This window comes from Zootoca vivipara, chromosome 10 (genome assembly GCF_965207765.1).
Source record: "Zootoca vivipara chromosome 10, rZooViv2.hap1.1, whole genome shotgun sequence".
NCBI classification, from domain to species: Eukaryota; Metazoa; Chordata; class Lepidosauria; order Squamata; family Lacertidae; genus Zootoca; species Zootoca vivipara.
Genome location: NC_142593.1, coordinates 45,042,380 through 45,069,377, shown reverse-complemented (window position 1 = coordinate 45,069,377; position 26,998 = coordinate 45,042,380). Strand labels below are relative to the sequence as shown.

At 44.6% G+C, this 26,998-nt stretch overlaps 1 protein-coding gene across 4 annotated transcripts in view; it reads right to left on the bottom strand.

Annotated features, from left to right (window-relative positions):
* Positions 1-26,998, bottom strand: part of FYB1 (FYN binding protein 1) — a 55,584-nt gene that overhangs the window by 9,368 nt on the left and 19,218 nt on the right. The window contains exons 4-16 of one of the 4 annotated variants that reach the window (XM_035100805.3): positions 22,816-22,853; positions 20,656-20,675; positions 19,522-19,568; positions 18,675-18,786; positions 15,747-15,903; positions 15,221-15,365; positions 12,949-12,971; positions 12,001-12,073; positions 10,149-10,292; positions 9,085-9,116; positions 7,730-7,799; positions 6,691-6,796; positions 3,113-3,275 (exon numbers count right to left, since the gene is read on the bottom strand). In XM_035100805.3, coding sequence (XP_034956696.3) covers positions 3,113-3,275; positions 6,691-6,796; positions 7,730-7,799; positions 9,085-9,116; positions 10,149-10,292; positions 12,001-12,073; positions 12,949-12,971; positions 15,221-15,365; positions 15,747-15,903; positions 18,675-18,786; positions 19,522-19,568; positions 20,656-20,675; positions 22,816-22,853 — 1,130 coding nt within the window. The remainder of the gene's footprint in view (positions 1-3,112; positions 3,276-6,690; positions 6,797-7,729; positions 7,800-9,084; positions 9,117-10,148; positions 10,293-12,000; positions 12,074-12,948; positions 12,972-15,220; positions 15,366-15,746; positions 15,904-18,674; positions 18,787-19,521; positions 19,569-20,655; positions 20,676-22,815; positions 22,854-26,998) is intronic. The other 3 variants (XM_088653090.1, XM_088653091.1, XM_088653093.1) reach the window with 3 other exon arrangements.

Below are 26,998 nucleotides of genomic sequence, written 5' to 3'. Positions count from 1 at the left end.
TTGGGACCCAGGTGGCGCTGTGGTTAAACCACTGAGCCTAGGGCTTGCCGATCAGAAGGTCGGCGGTTCGAATCCCTGTGACGGGGTGAGCTCCCGTTGCTCGGTCCCAGCTCCTGCCAACCTAGCAGTTCGAAAGCACGTCAAAATGCAAGTAGATAAATAGGAACCGCTACAGTGGGAAGGTAAACGGCATTTCCATGTGCTGCTCTGCTTTGCCACAAGCGGCTTTGTCATGCTGGCCACATGACCTGGAAGCTATACGCCGGCTCCCTCGGCCAATAATGCGAGATGAGCGCGCAACCCCAGAGTCGGTCACGACTGGACCTAATGGTCAGGGGTCCCTTTACCTTTACCTAATATTTTAAATATATATAAATTCTTTAAAATCTAGGTTACAGCAATTATGAGAATTGCCACAGTTTCATTATACACATTTGGACATAAATGTGGGGTTTGTGCCTTGAAAGAAGAGAGTCTCAGTAATCTGCATGAAAATTGAACGTGCCTGAATGTTTCTTCTTGGAAAAATAGAAAAAAGAGAGGAAATTTTCCTGGTATGAAAATAATAATAATAATAATAATCATCATCATCATCTGCATTAGAGGAATCTTTGCCCAGGAAGACACTGGGCACTCCTTATCCTTCATCACAAAATATCATGTTGTGGGCAGAAGAGACCGGATATCCTTTGTGAGACCTCAGGGGAATGCTACCTCTTTCCCCTTTCTAAGACTTTCGTAGGCAGATAAAGTGAAAGGTCACAAGCCCCACTCCACATTCCTCTCATTCCACAACCCATGCTCTCACTGAGGAGAGGGGGAGAGGGAAGGAGAGGTCTTGTGGGCTGTTTATTGATAATTCATTCAGACATGTTTGCACAGGGTTTGCTGGAAAGTTAGAAAACGTTAGGTATTTATTGAGAACTCATTCTTATTTATGTACCCTTATACCACTGCAACCCCAGAGGAGGAGGGGGAGGAGGAGGGGGAGGGGGAGGAGGAGGAGGAGGAGGAGGAGGAGGAGGAGGAGGAGGAGGAGGAGGAGGAGGAGGAGGAGGAGGAGTTTGGATTTGATATCATGCTTTATCACTACCCTAAGGAGTCTCAAAGTGGCTTCTTCTTCTTCTTTGGCGATCACTCGTAGCCGAGTAAGATTGTCTTCCATAAACACGGTTTTAACAATGGGTCCGTAAGTGACTGTGTGTGGAGGCCAATTCTGGATCCACATGTCCTTCCACAGTGGGGACATTGGTTTCCAGGCCGGAGTTGATCACAGTGTGGATTGGCCAAGCGTGCCTTCCTCTTAGCACGTTTCTCCCTTGCGTCCTGAGATCGAGTTTCTTCAAAGCCCATGACACCTTTGGTAAAGGCTGTTCTCCAACTGGAGCGCCCGCAGGCCAGGGTTTCCCAGTTGTCTGTGTTTCTACTACATTTAGAATTTGTGTGTGAATTTGTTTTATGTGTGTAGATCAGTGCACGCTGACCAACGCATAGTCTTCGCAGTAGGGCTCTGTTCCAATGGCATGAAGTAGTCACAACAAACTGGTAAATTCCTATCTGCTGCAGCCTTCATCCGCCTTCACAGCCATTGTAACATACCACTTGTTATCATCCGCCTGTTCTGCCGTTGAGGACTTCTTGGATCATTCTTTGTCTAGCTCCTTCCCTTTGACCTTACCGCCTTGGGTGACCCTGCTGGGAGTACGAGATTCCCGACGGCTTCGCTCACAAGGGTCATAGGAACATGCAAGCCCACTCACCACGACAAGGTGATGATCCAGCGAGTGAGCTCAAAGCGGCTAACATTCTTCTTTCCCTTCCTCCCCCACAACAAACACCCTGTGAGGTGGGTGGGGCTGAGAGACTTCAAAGAAGCGTGACTAGCCCAAGGTCACCCAGCAGCTGCAAGTGGAGGAGCGGAGACGCGAACCCGGTTCCCCAGATTATGAGTCTACCACTCTTAACCACTACGCCACACTGGCTCCAGTCGTTCGCGACTGGACTCAACTGTCAGGGGTCCTTTACCTTTACACCACTTCCAACAGTTGTGGCTTCCCTCAAAGTATCCTGGGAACCGTAGTTTAAGGCAGCTGAGAACTGAAGGTGTGAGAATGGTAAACTATAGTTTTCAGGATTTTTTGGGGGGGTGGGTAGCCATGATGGTTAAAGTGGTATAAATAAGCTTTACATGTATAGTGCGGATGCGACTTGTGTTGCATCAAGCAAATGCTATCCGACACTTTCTGCTGCAACCAATTAGCACTTTAATTTGACATTTAATGACATTGGAGACCAAGCCTAATCTCTGCTCTTGGTGACCCCATCCATTGAGAGTCAAGCATAAGCCTTTATCTGTAGCCCTGCTCCTTTTCACCTGCACACAGCATCGCTCGTACGGTCATTTCTTAGTGACACTAAAACCTGACAAAATGTTGGAACCTGGTTTTGTATGCACAAAGATGCTGGCAAACTGTCTTTATTGATAATTCAGTTCTGGATGTGATCTAGTCAACAACACAACTGCTATTGCTAATACAACAATCAGATCAGATCCATATTAAGGCTGGTCACAGCCCTCTAGAATCCAGTGGTTTTCTAGCCTTGCAGCCCAGAAATAGTAGAGAAAGCTTAGATTTGTCTCTTATTGCCTACTCCCCCAACTATAATGGACATGCATGATATATTAATTCTGCAGTTATTTGTGCACCCACTGAAACTGATAGCAGGTCACTTAGGTATCACGGCTTCACTCAACTGAGTAAAATCAACAGCACTAAAGTGCATTGAACAGTATTTTGTGGCTTTAATTTCAGCAGTTAGGGTTTTATTTAATTCTACAGCGAATTACTTGAACCTGCTTTCAAAGGCATGCCCCGGATAGAGGAAAATATGCAGGATATGGATTTTTGCAAGGATATATTTAAAAATAATAGGGGAAATTGGGGTTCTGTTAGCAGTTACTCAGAGTAAGTTCTATGACTAATTTGAACATGATCTGGGCAATTGCTTGTAATGTTTATCTAGATCCCAGTGTTCTGGGACACATAAAGAGCCTTTGCACCTTGCTATCTGTGTACCATAAAGCAGGTTGTCCTTATGTTTTGGTACTTACATTTCCCCTCTTCATTCCTACACAGGACTTTAGTATCATCCACATTCTTTATAACCTCAACCGAATCTCCTGGCTTCACTTGTAAGTCTTTTGAGCCTCTCTTCTTAGCAGATGGTGCTCGGGATATGGTTGTAATATACAGAACTCGGATATCACCTTCATACTGTGAAAATAAAAATAGAGGTTGATTGCACACACAAAAAAGCATTATGCACAAAGTTAAAACCACACTTTCTTCTTACAAACAAGACATGCTCAAGCTATCTTTTAAATCTCAAGGATACTGGGCCCATTGGCATTGTTGGTGTAGGTGAGCCAGAACAAAACCTGGTGGGCTGGCATGGAGTCTATAGAAATCTGATGCTCAAAGGACAGAACTGGGTAAGAATACAAGATGTATACAACCTGGGTGGCTTTAAGAGAGGATTACACATTAACGCGGGTGGCGCTGTGGGTTAAACCACGGAGCCTAGGGCATGCCGATCGGAAGGTCGGCGGTTCGAAACCCCGTGGCGGGGTGAGCTCCCGTTGCTCTGTCCCAGCTCCTGCCAACCTAGCAGTTCGAAAGCACGTCAAAGTGCAAGTAGATAAATAGGTACCGCTACAGCGGGAAGGTAAACGGCGTTTCCATGTGCTGCTCTGGTTCGCCAGAAGCGGCTTTGTCATGCTGGCCACATGACCTGGAAGTTGTACGCCGGCTCCCTCGGCCAACAACGTGAGGTGAGCGCCACAACCCCAGAGCCGGTCACAACTGGACCTAATGGTCAGGGGTCCCTTTACCTTTACACAAATCCATGGTTGTTAATGCCCTTATGCCTGGCAGTAAGCGAAAGACTATGACTTCCATCCCCATTCACCCAGCAGGTCTGTCCTATCTTTGGGTCATAATGTTCTTAAAAGTGCAAGAGTTTAACAGTCACAAAACATCCAGGGGGGTCTGCCGCATATCAAATAGCATGTAGAACAGCTGGGGGGGGGCAACCGGAATGAACATGGAGATGGAGCAACACCTCGAGGTTTAGGACTTTTTAGCTGAGAAAAATGGCAAAGGGGTGGAAAGTTATGCATGGTGGACGGAGATATGTTTCCCCCCTTTCTCACATCGTAATAGAACTCAGCGCCATCCAACGAAGCTGAATGGTGAAGAGATTCAGGACAGGCAAAAGGATAGACTTCTTCACACAGTGCAGAGTTAACCTATGGAAACTCACTTCCAAAACAGGTAGGGATGACCACCAACTTAGCTGGTTTTAGAAAGGGATTAGACAAAATTATGGTGGAAAAGCCTAGCAACACCCATGAATCATGATGGTTATGTACTGCCTCCAAGACCAGAGCAGACCCTCCAAGTGTCCCCATTTTCCAGGGATGTCCCTGATTTAGAGAAACTGTCCCGGCTTCTGATTTGATACTGGAATGTCCCACTTTTCCTTAGGATGTCCCTATTTTCATTGGATAAATGTTGGAGGAGGGTATGGAGTTATCCAACTGCCGAGCCGTCCGAAGGCAATCCTGTACAGGGAAGTTTTCTTTAATGTTGAATGCTTTATTGTGTTTTTATATATGTTGGAAGCTGACTTTTAGAAGACATCTGAAGGCAGCCCTGTTTAGGGAAGTAACATTATCACTGCGGATGGGACGTCCCTATTTTCATCAGAGAAATGTTGGAGAGTATGCCAGAGGTGTTTTGTCTCTGGGATATCAGTTCCTGGGGAGTTACAGTGGGAGAGAGTTATTGCCCACTCACCCAGCTTGTGGAATTCCCTAGATGGCTACTGTGGAAAGAGGAGGCTACATCCAGTGCGGGTCTTCAATTGACCACATAATACAGTCCCACATGCATTGGATTTTACACAGGTATGCCCATTTTAGGTCCACAAGTGGTCCACAAGTGAAAAGGTATGGCCTACAGGAATGCAAGGCCTACAGTTACGGATACTGTACCTGGTTTTCTTCACAGCAAGGTGCTACATGAATGACATGCAACCATCTTAACAATACGGTTCGCACTTCCTCTGGATGTAGTCCTCAAATGCTCTCCTGAGACAACCAATAACTTCCCCTCGTCGTCATAATGAGCTTCATTGATAGTATTTAGAATGGGGAAGTGCACCACTTTCACACATTTGCCCCCAGGGGAAGTGAAGAAAAATGCTCACTCTCCCAAACAGATTTTCATAAAAGCTTTCTTGTCATTGTGTAACATTTTAAATTAAAAATCTAGTCCTGAATATGGCCACAAGGAAGTACAGCCATACCTCAGTTTAAGTAGGCCTCGGTTTAAGTATTTTCGGTCTAAGTACTCTGCGAGGTATGGAATGGATTAATCCACTTTCCATTACTTTCAATGGGAAAGTACGCTTCAGGTTAAGTACGGACTTCTGGAACCAATTGCACTCATACCTCGGGTCAAGTACGCTTCAGGTTGAGTACTCCGTGGACCTGTCTGGAACAGATTAATCCACTTTCCATTACTTTCAGTGGGAAAGTTTGCTTCAGGTTAAGTACGCTTCAGGTTAAGTACTCCACAGACCGTCTGGAACGGATTAATCCACTTTCCATTACTTTCAATGGGAAAGTTCACTTCAGGTTAAGTACGCTTCAGGTTAAGTACAGACTTCCGGAACCAATTGTGTTTTTAAACCGAGGTACCACTGTAAAACACACTGCGTTTGACGGGGTGCACACTAAATATTTATGGCCGTAAGCTGATGGCAGAAGCTCAACCTTTTTATATTCAGAAAGCTTCCTCATTTGGTGTTGTTTTTGTTTTTGTTGGATTTATTACACTAGCAGGTCCCAAAGCGGGTTACAGCAGTTTAAAATCCATAATTTAAAACAGTTAAAACAATTCGCAGTCACAGGAATAGGTTGGTCTTGAAAGCACATGTCTCAAGTGTCAAAGGTCGAGGGCAAAGAGATTTGTCTTCAGCATATGACCAGGCTGAATAGTGACAGTGCCAAATGTACCTCTGAGGGGTTGCCGTGTTCGAACCGCCGACCTTCTGATCGGCAAGCCCTAGGCTCTGTGGTTTAGACCACAGTGCCACCCACGTCCCTATTGTCTTATAACCTCCCCACAAACAAATCAGAACTAATGCTGAATAAGGACTGGCTGTAATATAACTTCCCTGTAAGCTTTGAGCAAGCAAGTCAGGATAAATGCTATATAAATAGGTCATCCGGATGAGGCCTTGGTTTTGTTGTTGTTTACTTTTTGTTGCTTACGTACACCTCCATACACACCACCCAGGCTTGTGTGGAGGTCACTTCAGTGCTACTAACACAGCAGTTTGACTTCACCTCCAGAGGCGCAACTCCATTTTCTATTGAGACAGGCAGCTGCCAAATTAATTTTAGGCAGGTGAGCTAAAACCTGGATTAATTTTTTTATTTTTGTAAACTTCATTAAGGCTTGTAATGTGATTTGTGGCTGTGGTAATTACACAAAATTGGACCCGTTTCTCATTTTGTTTGGTGTTTTATGCTGTTTTAGTGTTTTGCAAAGTTTTATTGCTCTGGTTTATACTGTTAGCTCTGATGCCTTAAGAAACAATTTTAAGAAACCAAGGTCTTACTTTAAACTTCTTTCGGAACTCTTTCTCCTCTTTCTCCATCTTCTTGAGTTTCTGCGAATCACGGTCATCTGATTTAGCTCTTGCAATGCTCAGGGATTTCGCTAGGCTAAAGCACCATGTTGCAAAACAGAAGAAGAAAAAATATCAAGATTGTCAATATAAAGATTAGGTAAGTTTTTATTTTACAGGTTGTCAATTAAAGCCTAGCCAAAGGCAAGCTAATTAATTAAATAATTAATTAAGTTTTTGTTAATGACATGGTTAGGATAGGTTACAGGTAGGTAGCCGTGTTGGTCTGGGTCGAAGTAAAATAAAAAAATTCCTTCAGTAGCACCTTAAAGACCAACTAAGTTTTTGTTTTGGTATGAGCTTTCGTGTGCATGCACACTTCTTCAGATTAGGATAGGATATATATATATATATATATATATATATATATATATATATATATATATATGCATGCATCAAATGTGGTTGGGGATTTCGCCAAGAATGCAGTATGCATGGAACAGATATTTAAAATATCCCTCCCCTTCAAGGCAATTAGTATTACGGGCCAGGAACTTTCACTAACCCAACAGAAGGCACAATTTTCTAATGATAAATCACAGTGAAGGGAGGGCATGTTTTACCAAGATCACAGTTTGTTTGTTTGTTTGTTTGTTTCATCAAATTTACATACTGCTTGATTGTAAGGGGGGGGACCCTCAAAGTGCTTTCCAAAAAACAACAACACAAGACAACAAAATCATCACTAAAAATCCACAACCCCAATTTAAAGCCTTCAAAAGAAGGTAAAACCACAGTAGGATAAACTAAAGCAAATTAAAACCCATACAAACTTTCTAAATGTCTGGGTTTGCAGCGTTGCAAAGAGAAGTTTCAGTCTCCTCCCTTCACCCTAAGCTGCACCTGGTATTTAAGTCATGTCACTTATAACACGTGTGTCGTGAGGCCCTTGAGTAACAGCAAACAGGTCGGCACCTCCGCATCCCTCAGTAGGCCATTGCACACATCCTTGTTTTATATGTCCACTCACCTAAGTTCTTTGGGTGGGGGAGGGAAGTCAGTTGGCTCTACATCATCATAGACATCACTGTCTCCAGAATCTAAAATCAGAAAGTGGTGGGTTGTTGTTGTTTTTTAAAAAAATGAGAAATAATATATAATCATTGCAACTCAGGCCCCAAATATATAAAACACCAAAAAAAAAAACCCACCTCCTTTCCTACAAAGCCTCTCAGGAGCCTCTTGGTTTGTCTGCCACCCTCAGATGGATGGCTCACAAAGCATTTTCTGCAGCAGCCCCTGAATTGTGGAACTCCTCCTCACCACAGAGGTGCATCTGGCCAACTTCATTATACAGTTCTTGTCAAATGTTAAAGACTCACCTCTTTGATACCCATAATGAATATTTTTAAGGCCGCCCTATTTTTGTGAGTGTATTTTTTTATTCTAAGTTTTTAAACTCTTTCAAGCAGTGTTTTAAATTGTTGTAATCCACCCTGGACCCAGGTGGCGCTGTGGGTTAAACCGCAGAGTCTAGGGCTTGGTGATCAGAAGGTCGGCGGTTTGAATCCCTGCAATGGGGTGAGCTCCTGTTGCTCGGTCCCAGCTCCTGCCCACCTAGCAGTTCGAAAGCACATCAAAGTGCAAGTAGATAAATAGGGACCGCTCCGGCGGGAAGGTAAACAGCGTTTCCGTGCGCTGCTCTGGTTCGCCAGAAGCAGCTTTGTCATGCTGGCCACATGACCCGGAAGCTGTCTGCGGACAAACGCCGGCTCCCTCGGCCTATAGAGCGAGATGAGTGCCACAACCCCAGAGTCAGACACGACTGGACCTGATGGTCAGGGGCCCCTTTACTCCACCCTGGGACTTTAGGATGAAGGGCATTAACATTAACATTAACAACAACAACATTGATTAATAAGAATGTTGCCCTAATATAATGCATTTGTGTATGTTATCTCCCTCAATATATGCATTTTTATCCACACTTTTACCTTAGAATTTGCATTTTTCACTACTTGGGTGTAGAACTGCATTGCAAAGCTCAGAAGAATGCAACTTTCAAAGGATGGCCATAGTTCAGTTTGCATATTGTTTTGGAAAGAACGCTTTACATAGGCTTGTCTTCAAATGCAAACTGGATCAAATGTTTCCTGCATCACTAGCAGCTAAGCCAAGGTTTGACTTATTTTGTCATCCAAACACAGGGTCATGGTTAGTCTCTCTCCTCCATAATCAAAATCAGCAAGTTTGCCCTTTGGTTGCAGACTGTGGTTACATACTCTGGCTTACCACGATGTGTGTAAAAGGAAGCTTCTGTTTTAGGATTATAGGAACTCAATCACAGCTTAATAACTGCTTCATGTTTTTGATCTTATTACTTACCCTTCCCTATTTGCTTTGCTGACGAAGTCCTGCTAGAAACAAACAAATAATAACTTTCATTAAGCATTGCAATCATATGAACCATTCCTATCCCAGGATATAAATGATTGTGGGACATCATGTGTACATCATGACAAAAGGAAGAATAGTTGAAACCTACTTTATCTTGGATAACGAAAACAAAGGGGGTGTGGGGGTGCTTTCCTTCACATATTCAACTGCAACTAATTTGCTGCCCCTTAAATATGTGAAATTATAAACTGTTTGTCATGGGTAAGACTGGATCACATCTACAAAATTGCTGGCAATGGAACAAAAGTTGGGCCATGACCTAGCTTTTCAGATACAGTGGTACCTCTACTTACGAATTTAATGTGTTCTGAACACATATTTGTAAGTCAAAAAAAATTGTAAGTCGAATCTCATAGGAATGCATTGGGAGAAAAAATTCGTAAGTCGAAGCAACCCTATCTAAAAATTCGTAAGTAGAAAAAATCCTATCTAAACCGCATCCAAGATGGCGGACGGAGCTCCATTTGTAAGTAGAAAAATTCGTAAGTAGAGTTATTTGTAAGTAGAGGTACCACTGTATAGCTTCAGCCGAAGACATTTAGGTGCCTGAGGCAGAATCCAGAGAAACTCCCACTTTTCGCTGGTGATCATGTGTCATGCTCTACCTCAGTTCCTCTCTGAAATAAATAGGAGACACACAAAGCCAACAGATTTTGCTCCATGGGTCAGATCTGCCTACTTCCAACTCTGCCACCCGTAATGTCACCCCCTAATCGGCCACCTGAGTTGGCCATCTTACCTCGCCTCATGGTGAAGCTGTTTCTGCAAACAGGTACCTATGACTTAAACTAAGAGGTATTCAAGGACAGAGCATGGCCCAACTTTGAAAAGGGATGTGGTGGTTTCATAGCTTTGGTTATCTGCCATGTGCTACGATTATGTGGCTGGTTAGGCTGCTGTGAGAAGCTGTTAGTAGGGCATGATCAACACGTATATTAGCTATTAGTTTTAGTGAACCGGTTATTTTTCTTTCTTTCACAGCAGTCTCTTACGAGGAACCTCCATTATCTTCCGTCACATTGATTTTAGTTGCTGCCTCTCGTATACTTCTCTTGGGGAAATCTTTTCCCTTCAACAGATTCTTCAAAAGCCCACGGGGCCAGGAGTCACTCCTATCTTCACCATGTGGCACAGACCTTTGGAGTATGCACGCAATTATCACATTGCAGAATGAAATGCAAGATATTTGAAATGACTTTGGGCTGGGGCATTGGATTCACATCAGCAGCAACAACAACAGCCCCCCAAAATAAAAAGGACCTTCAAGTCCATTCATACCTGCATTCTTTAGGACAGCCTTTGCCAATCGGGTGCCCTCTGACTGGTTTGGACTACAAATCCCATCAGTCCCATCCAGTATGCCAGTGCTGGCTGGGGCTGATGGGAAGTGTAGTCCAAAACATCCAGAAAGCGCCAGGTTGGCAAAGGTTGCTTTAGGAGAACATCTCAGGGCACCATCACCATTTACACAGCACACACAACCATGCCAGTATTCCCTGCGACAAATGTATTGTTATAAATTTAAATGCCACACCCCCTGAATCCTAGAAATTGTTTGGGATATAGAGGGAGAATGCAAGCTGCAGAGGAATTCCTGAGCTAGCTTAAGCAGAACAACCTGACTGAGCTAGGGCCATCCAAGAACAATAGAGGTCCATTTGCAATACAAGACAACACCTTTCCCCCCTGCCTTGAGGTATGAACAGATACAGGGGTTTGAAAAGTTGCCTTGAGGTGACAGGAAAGGGGAGTCTGGGAGCAAGGTTGCTGGGAGGAAGGAGGAAGAAGAAGGGTGGTTGGCTGTGGGGTACAAGCACTGCTGTGGGGTGCAAGCCCCTCTTGCAAGAAACATGCTGTAAGATCTGGAGTCCCTCCTTGCAGACTGAAGGTGTAAAAAGGTGAATAAACCATATTTCTTAAAGCGACGACTGTCTCCGCCATGTCTCAATTCTCCAAAGAGCCACAGACCCTGGGTGAGTGCCTGGAATCCCATGGGCTGTTTGCCACCACTCAGCAGAGAGAGGGGGAGGCACCCAACTACTTTTGCAGCAGCATGAAGAGTGAGCCTCATACAAACACAGCTGGACCAAGTTCTTAGTACATGGGCCTCCTGATCTGCCCTGTGGCTCTAATCTCTGATCCCAGGATCAGAGAAATTCACCAGCATCAGTGTGGATTTCTATGGAGGGCGAATACATACTGGTAATGAATGGATAGGTAAAGGTAAAGTTAAGGGGACCCCTGACCATTAGGTCCAGTCGCGGACGACTCGGGTTGCGGCACTCATCTTGCTGAGGGAGACGGCGTACAGCTTCCGGGTCATGTGGCCAGCATGACAAAGCCGCTTCTGGTGAACCAGAGCAGTGCACGGAAACACCATTTACCTTCCTGCTAGAGCGGTACCTATTTATCTACTTGCACTTTGACGTGCTTTCTGATCGGCAAGCCCTAGGCTCAGTGGTTTAACCCACAGCACCACTAAGGTCTAAAGAGTCAGGTGTGCCGTTGTTTTGATGCCACACAAACATCTGTCCATGCTTCAGATTCTGGCTTGCTGGCTTCTGCTTGAAAATTAAAGAAGTTGGAAAAGGCTATGCCTTAATACAATCCATGTGAAGGAGATGAAAACAGTAAAGACTATTAAAACAACACCCAAAGCAATTAATTCCATGGTAAAAACATTATCTCCACACCCTTCTAAGACACACTCCCTACCCAGCTGATACCATTTTATCATGCATCAATTGAGGACTAATATTTTAATCATGAGATAATCTTTTAAACATGAACTAAACAAGAATTCTCCATCTGCTTTTCATTATTTTGTTGGCTTTTAATGCTTACCTTGTTTGTGCATCATCATCGCCCTCGATCCCATCATAAACGTCATCAGGGGGAGGAGGAGGAGGAGGGAATCCTGTTTAAAAAAAATTAAAAGGCAAAAGCAGGGCAGTATTATCACTACTACTTCGATTATTATTGTTTCAGTTTATGTCACCTAATGCAAACTGTCTCTAGGCTACTTACCTCCAAAATGCACATAAAGTAAAATAAAACATTAACACTGAAATGATCAATAATAAGAACAACAACAACAAGCCTCAACAATATGTACTGCTTCTATTGAAAAAACCAAGAGATATTGTTTGCACTACAGTCATACCTCGGTTTAAGTACACAATTGGTTCCGGAAGTCTGTACTTAACATGAAGTGTACTTAACCTGAAGCGAACTTTCCCATTGAAAGTAATGGAAAGTGGATTAATCCGTTCCAGACGGGTTCGCGGACTACTTAAACTGAAACTACTCAAAGCGAAGCGTACTTAAACCGAGGTATGACTGTATTTCAATTACGGCTTCCTTCATCCCTGAGAATTGGCCATGCTAGTTGGTGCTGATGGGATTTGGAGTCCAACAACCTCTGGAGAGCATGTCTTTCCCATTCTTGCTTTAGCAGGAGGACAAGCCTTTCTGGATCATCTTGGTGCTGATGGGGGAGTGGGGATGGAGGGGAAGATTCTCAAGATTTTCTAATCCTGAGATTTGCTAATCTTGAAAGTGGCCTTGACCCTGGTGTTTACAGGATTGGTTTAGAAATGAATATTGAAGGAGGAAGTATGAAGGCTTGGGGACTGTTATTTTTCTTTGACTATATATGGCTTGTCTGCTGGCCGCTGGTAGATATCACAAACCCTGGTCATACCCCAATTGATACCCTTGGAAGGAGTTAAAAGATGGGCCCCATGACCCACAAACCCCAAAATTTGGATAGATAGGAACAGCAGAACCTACCTCCTGCAGCACTTTGACTTCCACTTTGGCCATGAGAAAACAAAAGGAGGGGAAATGGTTGAAGTCAAAGGAGGAAACAGTACAATAAATAATGCAGTTCTTAACATACTTGCTTGGGAGTAAGCCCCATTGAACATGGTGGGACTTACATCCAAAGAACACACGTACATATAGGAATGCACTGAAAAGTCCATGTCCCCCCCCCCAACCCAATTGTTTGCAATATTCTGTAACCCACATAAAGCCAGGTAATTGCCTAGAAAATGGCAAATGTGATTCAAACTGGTAATCCATAAATAAATAAATAAATAAATAAATAAATAAATAAGGAAGGTATCAATTGCTTTGCTGGATCAGGCCTGTTGTCAGGGGTTGCCAATATGGTGTCCCCCAGCTCTTGCTGGGACTCGCACCATCCTTTCCAGTTAGCTATGCGGACTGGGTCTGATGGGAGTTGTAGTCCAGAAATATACCGAGGGCACCCCGGTCTTTATAGCCTAGAATTCTGTCTCAAGTTGTAGCCAGCCAGGCACCCCAATGAAGCTCATAGCTATTGCTTTATGTTTGTCCTGTGCACCTTCACACTGCCACTATGGAATGGATTAGGAATAAGTGACAGTTCTTCTTCTATCCCTTTAGGACAGGGGTGGCCAACTCCCGAGAGACTGCGATCTAATCACAGTTAAAAACTGGCAGTGATCTACCCCCTTTTTGGGGTTCAGGTTGTTGAGGAAACCCCATTGGGGGGGTTGGGGTCAAAGTTGTTGAGTTTCTTCAGGGAGTAGGTAAAATATTGAGCTTTTTTTTTAGGGAGCCAGTTGTTCAGCTTCTTTGGGGGGAGCCAATGATCTACCAGTGATCTACCGCAGACGTCCAGTGATCTACCGGTAGATCACGATCTACCTGTTGGACATGCCTGCTTTAGGACTTAAGACTGCTTCACTGATATCACCTCCTAACCTCCCTAGTCTTTGGAATTGTTTGTGGAGGCCTTGCTTCAAGGACCTTCTTTCTGAGAGGTAAGACTTAATGCCATCTGTGATATGCCTTTCTTGGTGGTGGCACCAGTGTTGGGAATACCTCCCCTGAGGAAGTTCATCAGGACACTGCACTGTGGGGTTTCAGATGTGCTATTAAAATGGTAAAAGCCATTAGACAGACACTTCACCTGGAACATTTGTGGGTAGCGCTATTGCTTTCTTTCTCCGTGCCTGCCTGACATTATTTTTAATGTTTAGACTTTCTTTCTTTCTTTACACTTTATACTTGTTATGTCTACAGTTTCTTATATGTTGCTTTGGGCAGATGAGCAATCAAGAAAAGCCACTGTGGTGAGGATAGATTGTTGAGACTTCTTACCAGCAATCCCCAAGTCCAAATCACAACACTCAGCCAAAAGGCATATTGGATCTCTCTCAGACTAACCTACCTCACATGGTTACTGTGAGGATAAAAGATAGGGGGATAATGTAACCGCCCAGAGCTTTTTGGAGATTGTGGAGTAAACAATCCAATGCAGTAGCGATTGGTGGGGCGTTGGCGCTCACTTGACCTCCTGTCACTGACCTGGAGGGAGAAGCCACAAGGTGCAAACACACCAGCAGCGTCAATCTGGCGCTCACACATTTGCCCCCCACTGCCCTTGGAACTGATGCTGCTGTCGAGAGGTCAGGTAAGTGCAACTACCTTGCCCTAGGGGACACGGGTGGCGCTGTGGTCTAAACCACTGAGCCTCTTGGGCTTGCCAATCGGAAGGTTGGCGGTTCGAATCCTCGTGACGAAGTGTGCTCTCGTTGCTCTGTCCCAGCTCCAGCCAACCTAGCAGTTCCAAAGCACACTAGTGCAAGTAGATAAATAGGTACCGCTCTGGCGGGAAGGTAAACGGCGTTTCGTTCTCTCTGGCTTCTGTCACGGTGTTCCGTTGTGCCAGAAGCGGTTTAGTCATGCTGGTCACATGACTTGGAAAGCTGTCTGTGGACAAACGCCGTCTCCCTTGGCCTAAAAGCAAGATGAGCGCCACAACCCCATAGTCGCTGTTGACTGGACTCAACTGTCCAGGGGTCCTTTCCCTATACTACCTTCCCTGAAGACCACTACTAATCTAAAAATAATGTAACAATAACTTTATTTCAAAAAATTACAATAAATGTTCCCCTTACTAATGCTAAACAACCATTTCCTCATCATTTCCTGTTCTGATGAATGGCTGGCTAGATTGCACTGCAAGCCACACTAGAACTGGACACAGGTGTGGCCATCCCTTTCGACATACCTGCTGACGCTATCCTGTTCCCCGACATCGTCATACACTTCCTGGTCACTGTCTGGCTGCCTCATTTGAATGTTGACTGAAGGCCGCGGCTTCCGCTTTAACGAATCATAGTCAATTTCCACCATGGTTGTTTTAATGTAGCCATCTAAAAAGCAAAAGCCCGACACATTTCATGACTAAGATCCAGCTGTTTTATTTTAAACTTAGTAGCAAGACATCATAAGGGCTGCAATTTAAAACAAAAACAAAAAAAACCCCACCCTTTAAAAACCACTGTGCAATATAGAATGGTGTTCATTGCATGGTGTGCAATTTTTTAACATCAAATTGCTGTTTGTTTCTTTGTTGTGCAGGTTTTAAGTATTTTAACAAATATACAGATACGTCTTCAAGGGCCAAGAATTGTGTACTAGCGACATTTCAAATACTCCAAATGGTGAGTGAACCCAAATTTTCTGATCGGAAAAATTACTCTGATTAAACATATTAAAATAAGTTCACTTAAATTTGCATAATTTATACCTACAGGAGCCTCTTGACCTTCCCAGCCACTTCCCCTCTGGATTGTCAGTGATGCGGATGATTTCGATTTTATCTCCTTGCTTGAATGTCAGATCGTTCTTCCCTCCTTTGAAGTCCGTGCAAGCTCGGGCCTGGTGAATGACTTCAATGGGTCCCACTAGCTACACAGAGGTAGGATAAGAAATGGGTGAAAATCAGCATTACACATACGGTCAGGATTAATACTGTACAAGAGAAAGGGAGGGAGGGAGGGAGGGAGGGAGGGAGGGAGAGAGAGAGAGAGAGAGAGAGAGAGAGAGAGAGAGAGAGAGAAACAGGCATGACAAATTGGAGCCGGGACCTCGGGTAAGGAACCATTTTCAGCCCGAGGGTTGCATTCCCTCACTGCCAACCTTCTGGTTCCCATGTGTCCATGGTGGGAAGGACCAGAATCAAATAGTGGGTATGGCCAGAGGCACAATGTGATTCTTACACACAATTCCAGATTTGATTCCAGATGCACAGAGGTCAAGAGGTGTGTACAGGCAAACAAGAGGCATTATCGCAATCGTGTCTACTTGAGGGCACAAAGATCTTAGAATTTTGAAGTGTCAGGCATCGCTCTAGTGGCTTTAGCCCAAACGTAGCAGAGGTTTCCTGCACAGCGCAGAAGCTAGTTGAGGTGGAAATGACTAGTCGGCTAGACGGAGAATAACTATTTACAGGATTTATTAAAAGAAAATAAAACCAGCAGAGTTTCTGCATACAAAGCAAAGCAAAATAAATCCTTACTCTCTCTCTCTCTCTCTCCAACCATACGCAGCACTCCTACTCCTAACACCCACAAGAAACAACTGTGCTAGCATTCCTAGATAACAGAGTTCAGTGCTGGTCATTAACCAATGAGAGAGTTGTTGCCAGGCCAGGCAGACCTTGGCTTTCTGCCAAGAGTAAATTGACACTGCCTTGAGTTAATTGTGTGAAGCAAGAATCTGTAAGTTTCCCATGAGAACCAATTATCAGAAACCGAACAAAAGAAGTGTCAGTCAGGGAAACAAGATGTAGCCTGAGGCGAATTGAGTCTTGATGCTAAGTAGAGAGGACTGGAGACCCACATTCAACCCCTGGACCTGTTTCAGACATTTTTGCAATGGAATTATAAAGACACTAAGGACTCAGTATTTGATTATTTAAAATTAAAGATTGGCAATTGTCTATTATTTTTAATGCATGGCATTATCTTCTTGTTACACAAGTCTGCAAAAACAACCTTAGCTGGAAAACGGAAATGTTCATTAATTGATCATTAATGAGAAACTGTATGAAAGATATCTGAAATCACAACTTACAATGGAGAAGGGAACACATCAGATCAATGCTATGGCAAGTTCTACTTAGGGGTTTTGTAATATGAGTTCTACTAATTGAATTGGTGATGCCAATATTTCCCATGTAATAACTCTATAAGAAGCTACGGAATTTATAAGCATCTGAATTAATATTCTGAGAACGGTCTAACCCAGGCATTCCCAAACTTTGGCCCTCCAGATGTTTTGGACTACAATTCCCATCATCCCTGACCACTGGTCCTGTTAGCTAGGGATCATGGGAGTTGTAGGCCAAAACATCTGGAGGGCTGCAGTTTGGGGATGCCTGGTCTAACCAGTCATTGTTAATTTGTTTGCAGCTAATTGTTAAGCTTTCAATACACATTTGATTGTTAGAGACATAGAACATAAAATAAACAGCAGTTGAAGCATAGCTCCTAGACACGTTTGCTTATTAAGATGAGGGGATGCGTGTGGTACTCTCTTGGGCTTGCCGATCAGAGGGTTGGCGGTTCGAATCCACACAACAGGGTGAACTCCCATTGCTCTGTCCCAGCTCCTGCCTACCTAGCAGTTCGAAAGCACGCCAGTGCAAGTAGATAAATAGGTACTACTGCACTGGGAAGGTAAACAGCATTTCCATGGACTCTGGTTTCCATCACGGTGTTCCGTTGCACCAGAAGCGGTTTAGTCATGCTGGCCACATAACCCAGAAAGCTGTCTGTGGACAAACGCCGGCTCCCTCGGCCTGAAAGCGAGATGAGTGCTGGAACCCCATAGTCGCCTTTGAATGGACTTAACCGTCCAGGGGTCCTTTACCTTGTATCTATTAAGACGACTGTTGACGTCAATGGGCTTTACATCTGAGCAGAACTGCAAAGTATCAGGCTGTGTGAGTGCCTTCACATGCACCAGTTGCAACTTGTTTCCCACTGAAGTGGGTTGCAATTCAGCATTGCTAGATCCAACTACACGCTTTAAATCTCTAGGCATGAATGCTCAGCTCCAAATCCTTCATTCAGACTTTAAGGTTTGCACTCAAATAAAATAGCAAAAGGGTCAAATGGATAGGGATGGGCAAATCTGTTTATTTTTCCCCCCTAATATTAAATTCAGTTTTCCACATTTCCATATCAGTTTGCTATTATTATTATTATTATTATTATTATTATTATTATTATTATTATTATTATCATCATCCCATGGAAGTTCACCAGCATTTTAGTACAAATTTATCCTAATGCTCACCTTGTTGTATGCAATTTTGCCCTAATGTATGCATTTTTGCAAAGCAATTTTCCCTAACAGAATGCATTTTTTATGTTAATTTCACTAGTGCATGCACTTATATGCACTCTTTACTGTAGTATATAGATTTTTTTTCACACATTAGTCTCCTGGAGAATTACACTGCAAGATTAGAGAAATGCAAATTTTTAAGGGAGGTTGTCTCTGCTTGCTTGCCGTTTCAGGAAGTGCGAATTAAATAGGTTCACCTGTAAATGTGAACTGAACTGAATTTATCCCCCATCTCTACAAACAGAGTATCTTTAACAATGCTAAAGGATAATGTATTTGTTTTCATTAAAGTTTTTTAAAAAATAAATTGCTAGCTTAACCCTTACTTTGAACTTCTTCCTGACGTCCTGCTCTTTTTTCTCTTTCTCCTTTTGTTCTTTCTCTGATTTCTTTCTTTCTTCCTTCTCCTTTTTCCTTTCATCATCTCTAGATGTAGGTCTGTGAAATAAAAAGTGATTCATACTTAACTCAACAAACAGCAGAGGACAAACACCTGGGCCTCTTTCACTTCTCTTGAAAGATGACTATATTGGAGCAATGTGCTCAATGGTTGCTGTTGCGTTGGATCTAAGCTTAGCTGTCCATGTGCATGAGGCCTTGGACCCAACCTTTAGAGCCTGCTGGGTTCAGAGAATGGTAGAGCTGGAAGGTAGAGGTGGACCATGAGGGTCACCTAGTCCACCAGCCCTCCTGGCAATGCAGGAATCTTTTGCCTGACATGGGCAATTTTTGCTGGTGCCCTCCTACACCATTCCAGGGTGCCCACAAACCCTTAGGAGAAGAGTTTTAGAAGCTACAAGGGAGATAAAGCCAAAATCACTTCTCCTCTTCCCTCTTCTGCTGCTGGAAGCAAAGTCTGGATACAAGCCAATACCTTCTCAAACTAGCCCAAATGTTGCAGGACAGCAGCTTCCATCATCCTTGATTGACCATATTGGCTGATGGGAACTGCGGTCAAAACATCTGATGGACAACATGCTGGCTAGCCCTGCCCTAGAAGATGATAAAGCTGCAAATTCAGATTTTGGATATTTTGTCCACGGTTATGCAATGGTGTCTGCTATTTACTCTTAGGGCATCTTATTCTGTTTATATTTTGTCTCTCTGTCACTTCAGTTGTGGGATCCCAATAATCAGAGAGCCGCCATATCTGCAGAGCTGCATATTTCTTACCTCATTTCGTTTATATCTTCATACGTCTCCCCTTCACTGTTTAGACTCTGTAGGGGAAAAAAGTAATGAGAAATGAATGGGAAAGAGAAAATTATACTTTAGTTCAAGTGCAACAATTTATTTTTAAGCACTAGTACTAAGACGGAAAAGGACAGCAAATGGTATGTGTCATTTCATTAATTCAAACCCCATTTGTTGTATGAAATAAGGTCTTCTTTAGAGCTTGACCATTCAGCTATTTAATATTGCTCAGACCGTAGCCATTTCTAGGTGTTCATTCTGGGTATAATGAACACATTGAGTTGCATCTACTTCCACAACTTCTCACTCACCCAGGCAGACTTTCATTCTCCCTCCTCTGAGCCATTCATTGCAGTCCTTTCTTTACACTCTCCTTCCAGCTAAGCCCTTCCAGAGACTACAAACAGAGCAAGGCCATCAAGCACTTTGCAAATGAAGCAATCTCTCTGCCTTTTGCCCCTTTCCACAGGTAAAGGTAAAGGGACCCCTGGCCATTAAGTACAGTTGTGACTGACTCTGGGGTTGCGGCGCTCATCTCGTGTTGTTGGCCGGGGGAGCCGGCGTACAGCTTCCAGGTCATGTGGCCAGCATGACAAAGCCGCTTCTGGAGAACTGGAGCAGCACACGGAAAGGCCATTTACCTTCCCACTGTAAAGGTAAAGGTAAAGGGACCCCTGACCATTAGGTCCAGTCGTGACCGACTCTGGGGTTGCGCGCTCATCTCGCATTATTGGCCGAGGGAGCCGGCGTATAGCTTCCAGGTCATGTGGCTAGCATGACAAAGCCGCTTCTGGCAAACCAGAGCAGCACATGGAAACGCCGTTTACCTTCCCGCTGTAGTGGTACCTATTTATCTACTTGCACTTCAACGTGCTTTCGAACTGCTAGGTTGGCAGGAGCTGGGACCGAGCAACGGGAGCTCACCCCGTCATGGGGATTCGAACCACCGACCTTCTGATTGGCAAGCCCTAGGCTCTGGGGTTTAACCTACAGCGCCACCTGCATCCCTTTCCACAGACACACATCCCACGGCTCCCCTCGGCATTCATGAAACGGGTGTTAATGAAAGAGAGTTGTGCTGCATTTATATATGTTGTGAACGGTGATACTGACCTCATCTGCATCCCCATTTCCTGAAGAATCAAAAGGCAAACATTGATTGTTAATTTTCTGTTGCAGGGAAGATTTTCTATATAATATAATCATATCCATATATAATAAAAGGGCAGGAAGTCTGTGGATTGCCCTCTAAACAAAAAGTGTTGGGCAAAGGACAGCGTTGCCTAGGACAAAGTTGGATATTTCTACTTGCGAGAATTTTTCTCTAACTCAAATACAGATTATGCCATATATTTATAGTGCTCAGTACCTTTCCACATAAAGCTAATCTATATTTGATCAAAACTGAAATTAAATTGTAGCAGAAGAATATACTTCATGCCAGCTGCTTATCTGCTATAGTATGCACCTCAAGCACCACAACTTGGTTTTAATTCCCCCCTTCTGACTACATGCGGAAAACAAACTATATGCTATGTATTACATGCTATAAATACATGGCATAAGGTTTATATATACTATATATTACTAGCTGTACCCTGCCACGCGTTGCAGTGGCCCCTCCCCCCAATTGGACAGCATATCCCTGTGACTGTTTTGATCCCCCTTCCTGTACCCCCCTCCACCCCCACCCCTCGGTTCATCCCTGTGACTCCCCCCCATCCCCAGCCTGTATCCCCCCGGTTCATCCCTGTGACTCCCGGTGGGGTCCGGTCTACCTCTGATGGGGGTGGTGGGGTTGTCGGTGTGTTCCGGTCTGTTTGGTGGTAGGGGAGCAGGCGGGTATCCCGGTCTCCATTGTGTAGGCAGTGCCGTCAAGTCGGCCTGGTCCTTTGTGGAGACGTGATCTCCGGTACGGATGAGGGCTCTATAGCGGCCTACTCCGTGGACGGTCCGGGATGGGGATCAGCCTGGGCTTGTGGTGGGCATGGTCTATGGGGCGGGTTGTGTGTCGGGGTGGTGGGGGTTGATGGGGAGTGGGCAGGATTGTGGAAGTATGTTTGTCGTGTGTGAGTTAGATGTCCACTGGAGGGCGCAATTTTATTTTATTTTTTACAAAAATCCAGGTTTTATGCCTGTCCTAGGTGAGTTCTATCCCAAGTAAGTGCATGGAAACACTCCCATAGGGGAATGTGAGGTTGTGGCCAAATTTGAGAATGATCGGGTAAGCGGTTTCGGAGAAGATTGTTCTTGAACAAACATGGACCTTCCACATTTTTATACCGGTATATATAGATGCTATACCATTATAAACTATACTCTGTATAAATACTATTTGTTTAACTTTCTCATTATCTGCATTTTATCAATACTGTACATTTATATCGCTTTGACTGCAATTATTATTATTATTATTATTATTATTATTATTATTATTATACTATGGCTTCTTGCAAGGAATTCTGGGTATTGTAGTTGGGCAAGGTGTATGTATATTCAGGATTTTCTGTTGGGGGATCCCTAGCTCCTCCTCACAGAAATACAGTGTTATTAGGGTTTCCCTGGGAAGAGGGAGTAATGATATAATTTTACAGGACATTCCGATTCATAAGGCCGTACTACAGCAGCCATCACCGTCATCCTATATAGCAGCAGTGGGAAAATCAGGCCCACCTTGTGGCATTTGGGCCACAAGGTCATTTAGGCCAGTTATGCCCGCCTTCACCGCAATAATTAGCCAATCAGTGGTGCCAGCAAAGCCCTGTGCCAATGTCTGTGCACTGGAATTTGCCAGCCCCAACAATCAGCTGTTTGTTGGCACTTTGTGAGCTGTGACTTTGTTTGCATAGTAATTTCATGCCATGCAGGCAATATTGGGTCACCTGACATCACCAGGGGAGTGCCAGGTCGGGGAGATAAGTTATCCTTATACCGTATAGTCAAAATGGCACCATCCACACACAAACAGGAGGCATTGGCAGATCTGAAGAAACCCCTATGTTCTCAGAAATACTAGGGGGATAGCCTCTCCAAAACAAAACAAAAAAACAGACTGATAAGGACTGAGCGTACGGTAGATGGAGGGCATGAAATACTGAATGGGCTGCCTGTAAGGGAGAGGCGGTAATGGAAAACAGTGGAAGGGAAATGGAGTATAGTGGAAACAGGGGTGGCTGGCACCCAAACAGGAGCACGCCACATTTTAACGCTTTCTCGCAGCTCCCACTTACAAATTTCCTAATGCCCGTCTTAACAAAAACGGATTAGCCTTACCTCCAAACTCAACATCATCGTAGCTTTCTTCATTGTCCCTATGAAAAGAAAAAGGTGAACAGGTTCAAAAGAAAAAGATGCAGCTGCAATTCCCGTAACACTCTTTTGACTGAAAGCCAACCCATCAGAGGAGTTCTAGTTACAGGTAGGTAGCCGTGTTGGTCTGAGTCAAAGCAAAATAAAAAAATTCCTTCAGTAGCACGTTAAAGACCAACTAAGTTTTTATTTTGGTATGAGCTTTCGTGTGCATGCACACTTCTTCACAGCTGTTTCAGCGTATCTGAAGAAGTGTGCATGCACACGAAAGCTCATACCAAAATAAAAACTTAGTTGGTCTTTAAGGTGCTACTGAAGGAATTTTTTTTATTTTCCATTAGAGGAGGTTTGTGAAGCCTATAAACCTTCTGTTGGCAGAAGCTGGGAAAAGAGCACCCTCTAATGAAATTAGGTTTTCCCATTCCTCCATGTAATGAATTCTGCTCCATATTGATCCAGAGCATACCCCAACATATAGTTAGCAGAGTAAAAACATAAAACACAATGCAGGATTCCCAATAATAACTCAGAGGCAATTAACTTCATTCAGCAGAGCTCTTAAAAAAAAAACTACTGAAGGCAAATGAGCTTTACATTCACAAATCCAACATCTTCAGGATTGGTACAGTCCACAAGAAATCCAGCTGCAGCAGACTTAACTTAAACTTACAATAAGACTAAAACCTTAGCACTTAAGCATACTATGTACAGTGGTACCTTGGTAATCAAACGGCTTGGCTCCTGAACAAATCGGCTCCCGGACGCTGCAAACTTGGAAGTAAGTGCTCCAGTTTGCGAACGTTTTTCAGAAGCCGAACATCCGACGTGGCTTCCGCTTGGGTGCAGCTCCTGCACCCAAGCGGAAGCCATGCCTTGGTTTTCGAACAGTTTCGGAAGTTGAACGGACTATCGGAACGGATTAAGTTTGAGAACCAAGGTACAGTACCACTGTATTGACCACCACACCAGAAGGAGAAACAGAAAGTGAAACCCAGGCTCCTTCTGGCCTATTATTATAGTCAGCATGACCTTGAGTGAAAGAGATAACAGAACCAGTTTGAACCAGCTGGTCAGCTTCTCTGAAGGAATAACTGAAACATCAGGAACCTTCTGCTTGTTTCTCGGCAGAATAGAAACTTGCTTGTTAGATAGAAACTTCTAGTTTGAACCAGCTTGTATCACACAGAGAAGCTTCCAGAACCTTCTTGAATTAATTAGAATAGGAAAGATCTCTAAACCCAAAAATGCAAACCTGACACCCCACAGATGTAGCCCCCACTGATTCCAAGAGTCCTAAGTAAAGGAATATAGGCCTGCATGCTTAAGTTTGAATCTGACACCTTTCCCTGGCAGGTTTTATTTTCATTCTTTTTTAACAGCTGTAGCGACAGCAAGAAATCTGGCAAGCAAGGTTTCACACACTGCAGCACTTCCATGCTGTTGAAACTCTGCCTGCCACTGCTGCACTAAAGTAGGGGAGGGAAACCCCTGCCAGTCCAAGGGCCATCTGGGCAACCTTCTGAAGGCAACATGCCAATGGCGGGAGAGGGCAGAGGTAAAAGGGGTGGAGCAGCAAATGTGCATTTTGCCTCTGGACACCAGGCTCCGCACACACCCATCCAGACTAGATGAGCAAGAGGCATCCTCAGAGCACAAGACACATTCCAGCCAGGCAAAAACACTTGTTGTATGATGGCAGGTCCAGAGAGGGGTGTGCCCTTAGAAAGGTGATGTGGACTGAGGTCCAGATAAAGATGCCTGGAAGGAAGCATTCCACACATAAGGCCTGAAATCCCCCCCCCAAAAACCCCACATTAAAGGCCGGTCAAAAAATAAAGGCAACAACTACTATCCATAAGGTATTGGGTTTTTTTTTTATTTGATGTGAGATTTTAATGTTGTACACAGTATAAGGTTGCGGGAAAAGAGAGGTGGGGGTAGCAAACTTTCATTCTGCATGGTGTATGTGTGAGGCTTTTGTGTGGCGATACCCCGATCCCTCCCAGAGTAAATAAAGACACTGGACAAATTGCATTGGGTTAATGGGCGTTAAAAGGCCGCAACTTTATTGATTACGGATGTAGAGAGGTATTAGCTTAGGCATTGGATCTAACCGTCTATATCCGACTCCAGCCCGTTCTGCTGGCAGTCTGTGAAGGGTTAACCACCGTTGGGTGAGTCCTGTGATGCACATCAACTAGGACTCACCCTGGGGCCACCGCTAGGGGCTGTGCCTTTTGGCCCTCACCTCCCACGGCTTCGGACATGGCCACGCCCCCGGACTCCTTAAGGGAGTACCCTTCAGCATTTTGGGGAAGGTGATGGCAGCAACCTCCCCCTCCACCTGTAACCTTTCTGAGATAATCCAATGCCTACTGCCAAAAACCAAAGTTGCTACAAGGTAGGCAAAAACCACCAGGCCAGAGCCAATTCGCCAAGTGGGAAAATTCCTACCAGGCCCCTCAACGGCGACCAACCGAGGTCCATAGCAATGTCAAAAAGAAGGGGGCCCTGCCTAAAGGGAGGGTGGGCGGGGAAAACGAAGCAGCTGGGGGTCAGGAAAAGAGAGACTGAATCCCAGCCGCGCGCTCGCTTAAATTAGCGAGCCACGCCCACTTGGAGCGTCTTGATTGGACACGCCAAGGGTGCGCCGCGTCTGGGAGCCAGCCAATGGGCTGGGAGAATGGCAGCCATTCTCCCAGCATGTGCTCGGGCTCGTGATTGCCCACAATCTCCCCTCCTCCTACGGCGGAAGGGACTTTGTGTCAGTGTCACGCAGGTAGGTTCTCTTTCTATACATTTACTGGATTTCTTTGGTGGTGAGAGAGGTTGGGGCGCCTAGGGCCTGGTTGGTTGCCTTCACTTGAATGCAGCGAGTTCTGTTTGCATGTGTGAGGCTGTTGGGTCAAGTCAGCCATGTCGATTTGTATGCTGTCAGTGGGTTCTTGTTGTTATCTTGTTGGGCTGTGTACTGTATGTAATAAAGGGGAGCCATATTGGGGTGAAGGCATCGTCTTTTATTTGTCCTTGTGTTAGTTTCAGTTTGTTGGTTCGTTTTTCTAGTAGGGCTGTTTCCCATAAGGTATTGTCGTAGCCATATGGCTTGCCTCAGTAACATGTGTCATGCATTTGTTGAAGAGCTGTGAGGGCTGAAGCATGACGTATGGCCATTGTTTGAGCTTCATTTTCCAGCACCGGGGGTGGAGAGCAGGCGAGAGCGGGGCTGGCACGCGTTCTGGGGCTGTGGCGCGCCACCCGTAGGGGCGTGGTGCGCATTCTAGTGCCGTGGTGCTCCACCCGTAGGGGCGTGGCAAGCGTTCTTGGGGCAGGGCGCCCAGCGTGGGGGGGGGGGGCAGCCGCCATGGTGCCCTCAGGATCGCGCTGCCCAGGGCGAAGCGCCCCCAGTGCCCCTCCCTTCCTACGCCCCTGCGTTTGGCCCCATCCAGTGATTTCTATTAGCCTTCCCTAATTGGATGTCCTTCAGACATTTTGGACTACGACTCCCATCACCCCTGAATATTGGCCGTGCTGGCTGGGGCTGCTGGGAGTTGGTAGACCAATGGCATCTGGTGAGATTCGGGGAGGCTGCTTTTTGTGGTTACCCTTGAAACTAGTGTTTCCTGCAGGAAGCATATACAGTTAGAGCCAATGTTTGCCTATTAATTTTCGCAGACACCTAGGCCCATCATTTTCAGTGGGTCTACTCTGCGTAGGAGACAACCCATAACACTGAGTTTGCAGCGTGAAATGCTCTGGGCTGTTTTTAAAAGGTTTTTGCCTCCTAGGGATTCCCCTCCCCTAACCTTTATTCCTTAATAAAAAAATTCCTTCAGTAGCACCTTAAAGACCAACTAAGTTTTTATTTTGGTATGAGCTTTCGTGTGCATGCACACTTCGTCAGATACACAGTGTGCATGCACACGAAAGCTCATACCAAAATAAAAACTTAGTTGGTCTTTAAGGTGCTACTGAAGGAATTTTTTTATTTTGTTTCGACTCAGACCAACACGGCTACCTATCTGTAACTTTATTCCTTACTTCTGCAAACCTTGGCATTATGCTGATCTTTCCCTTTTGTTTTCCAATAGCCATGTTTTGGCTACAAAGCCATCATTACTCTGCACCTGACTTCATTGTTAGTATATTA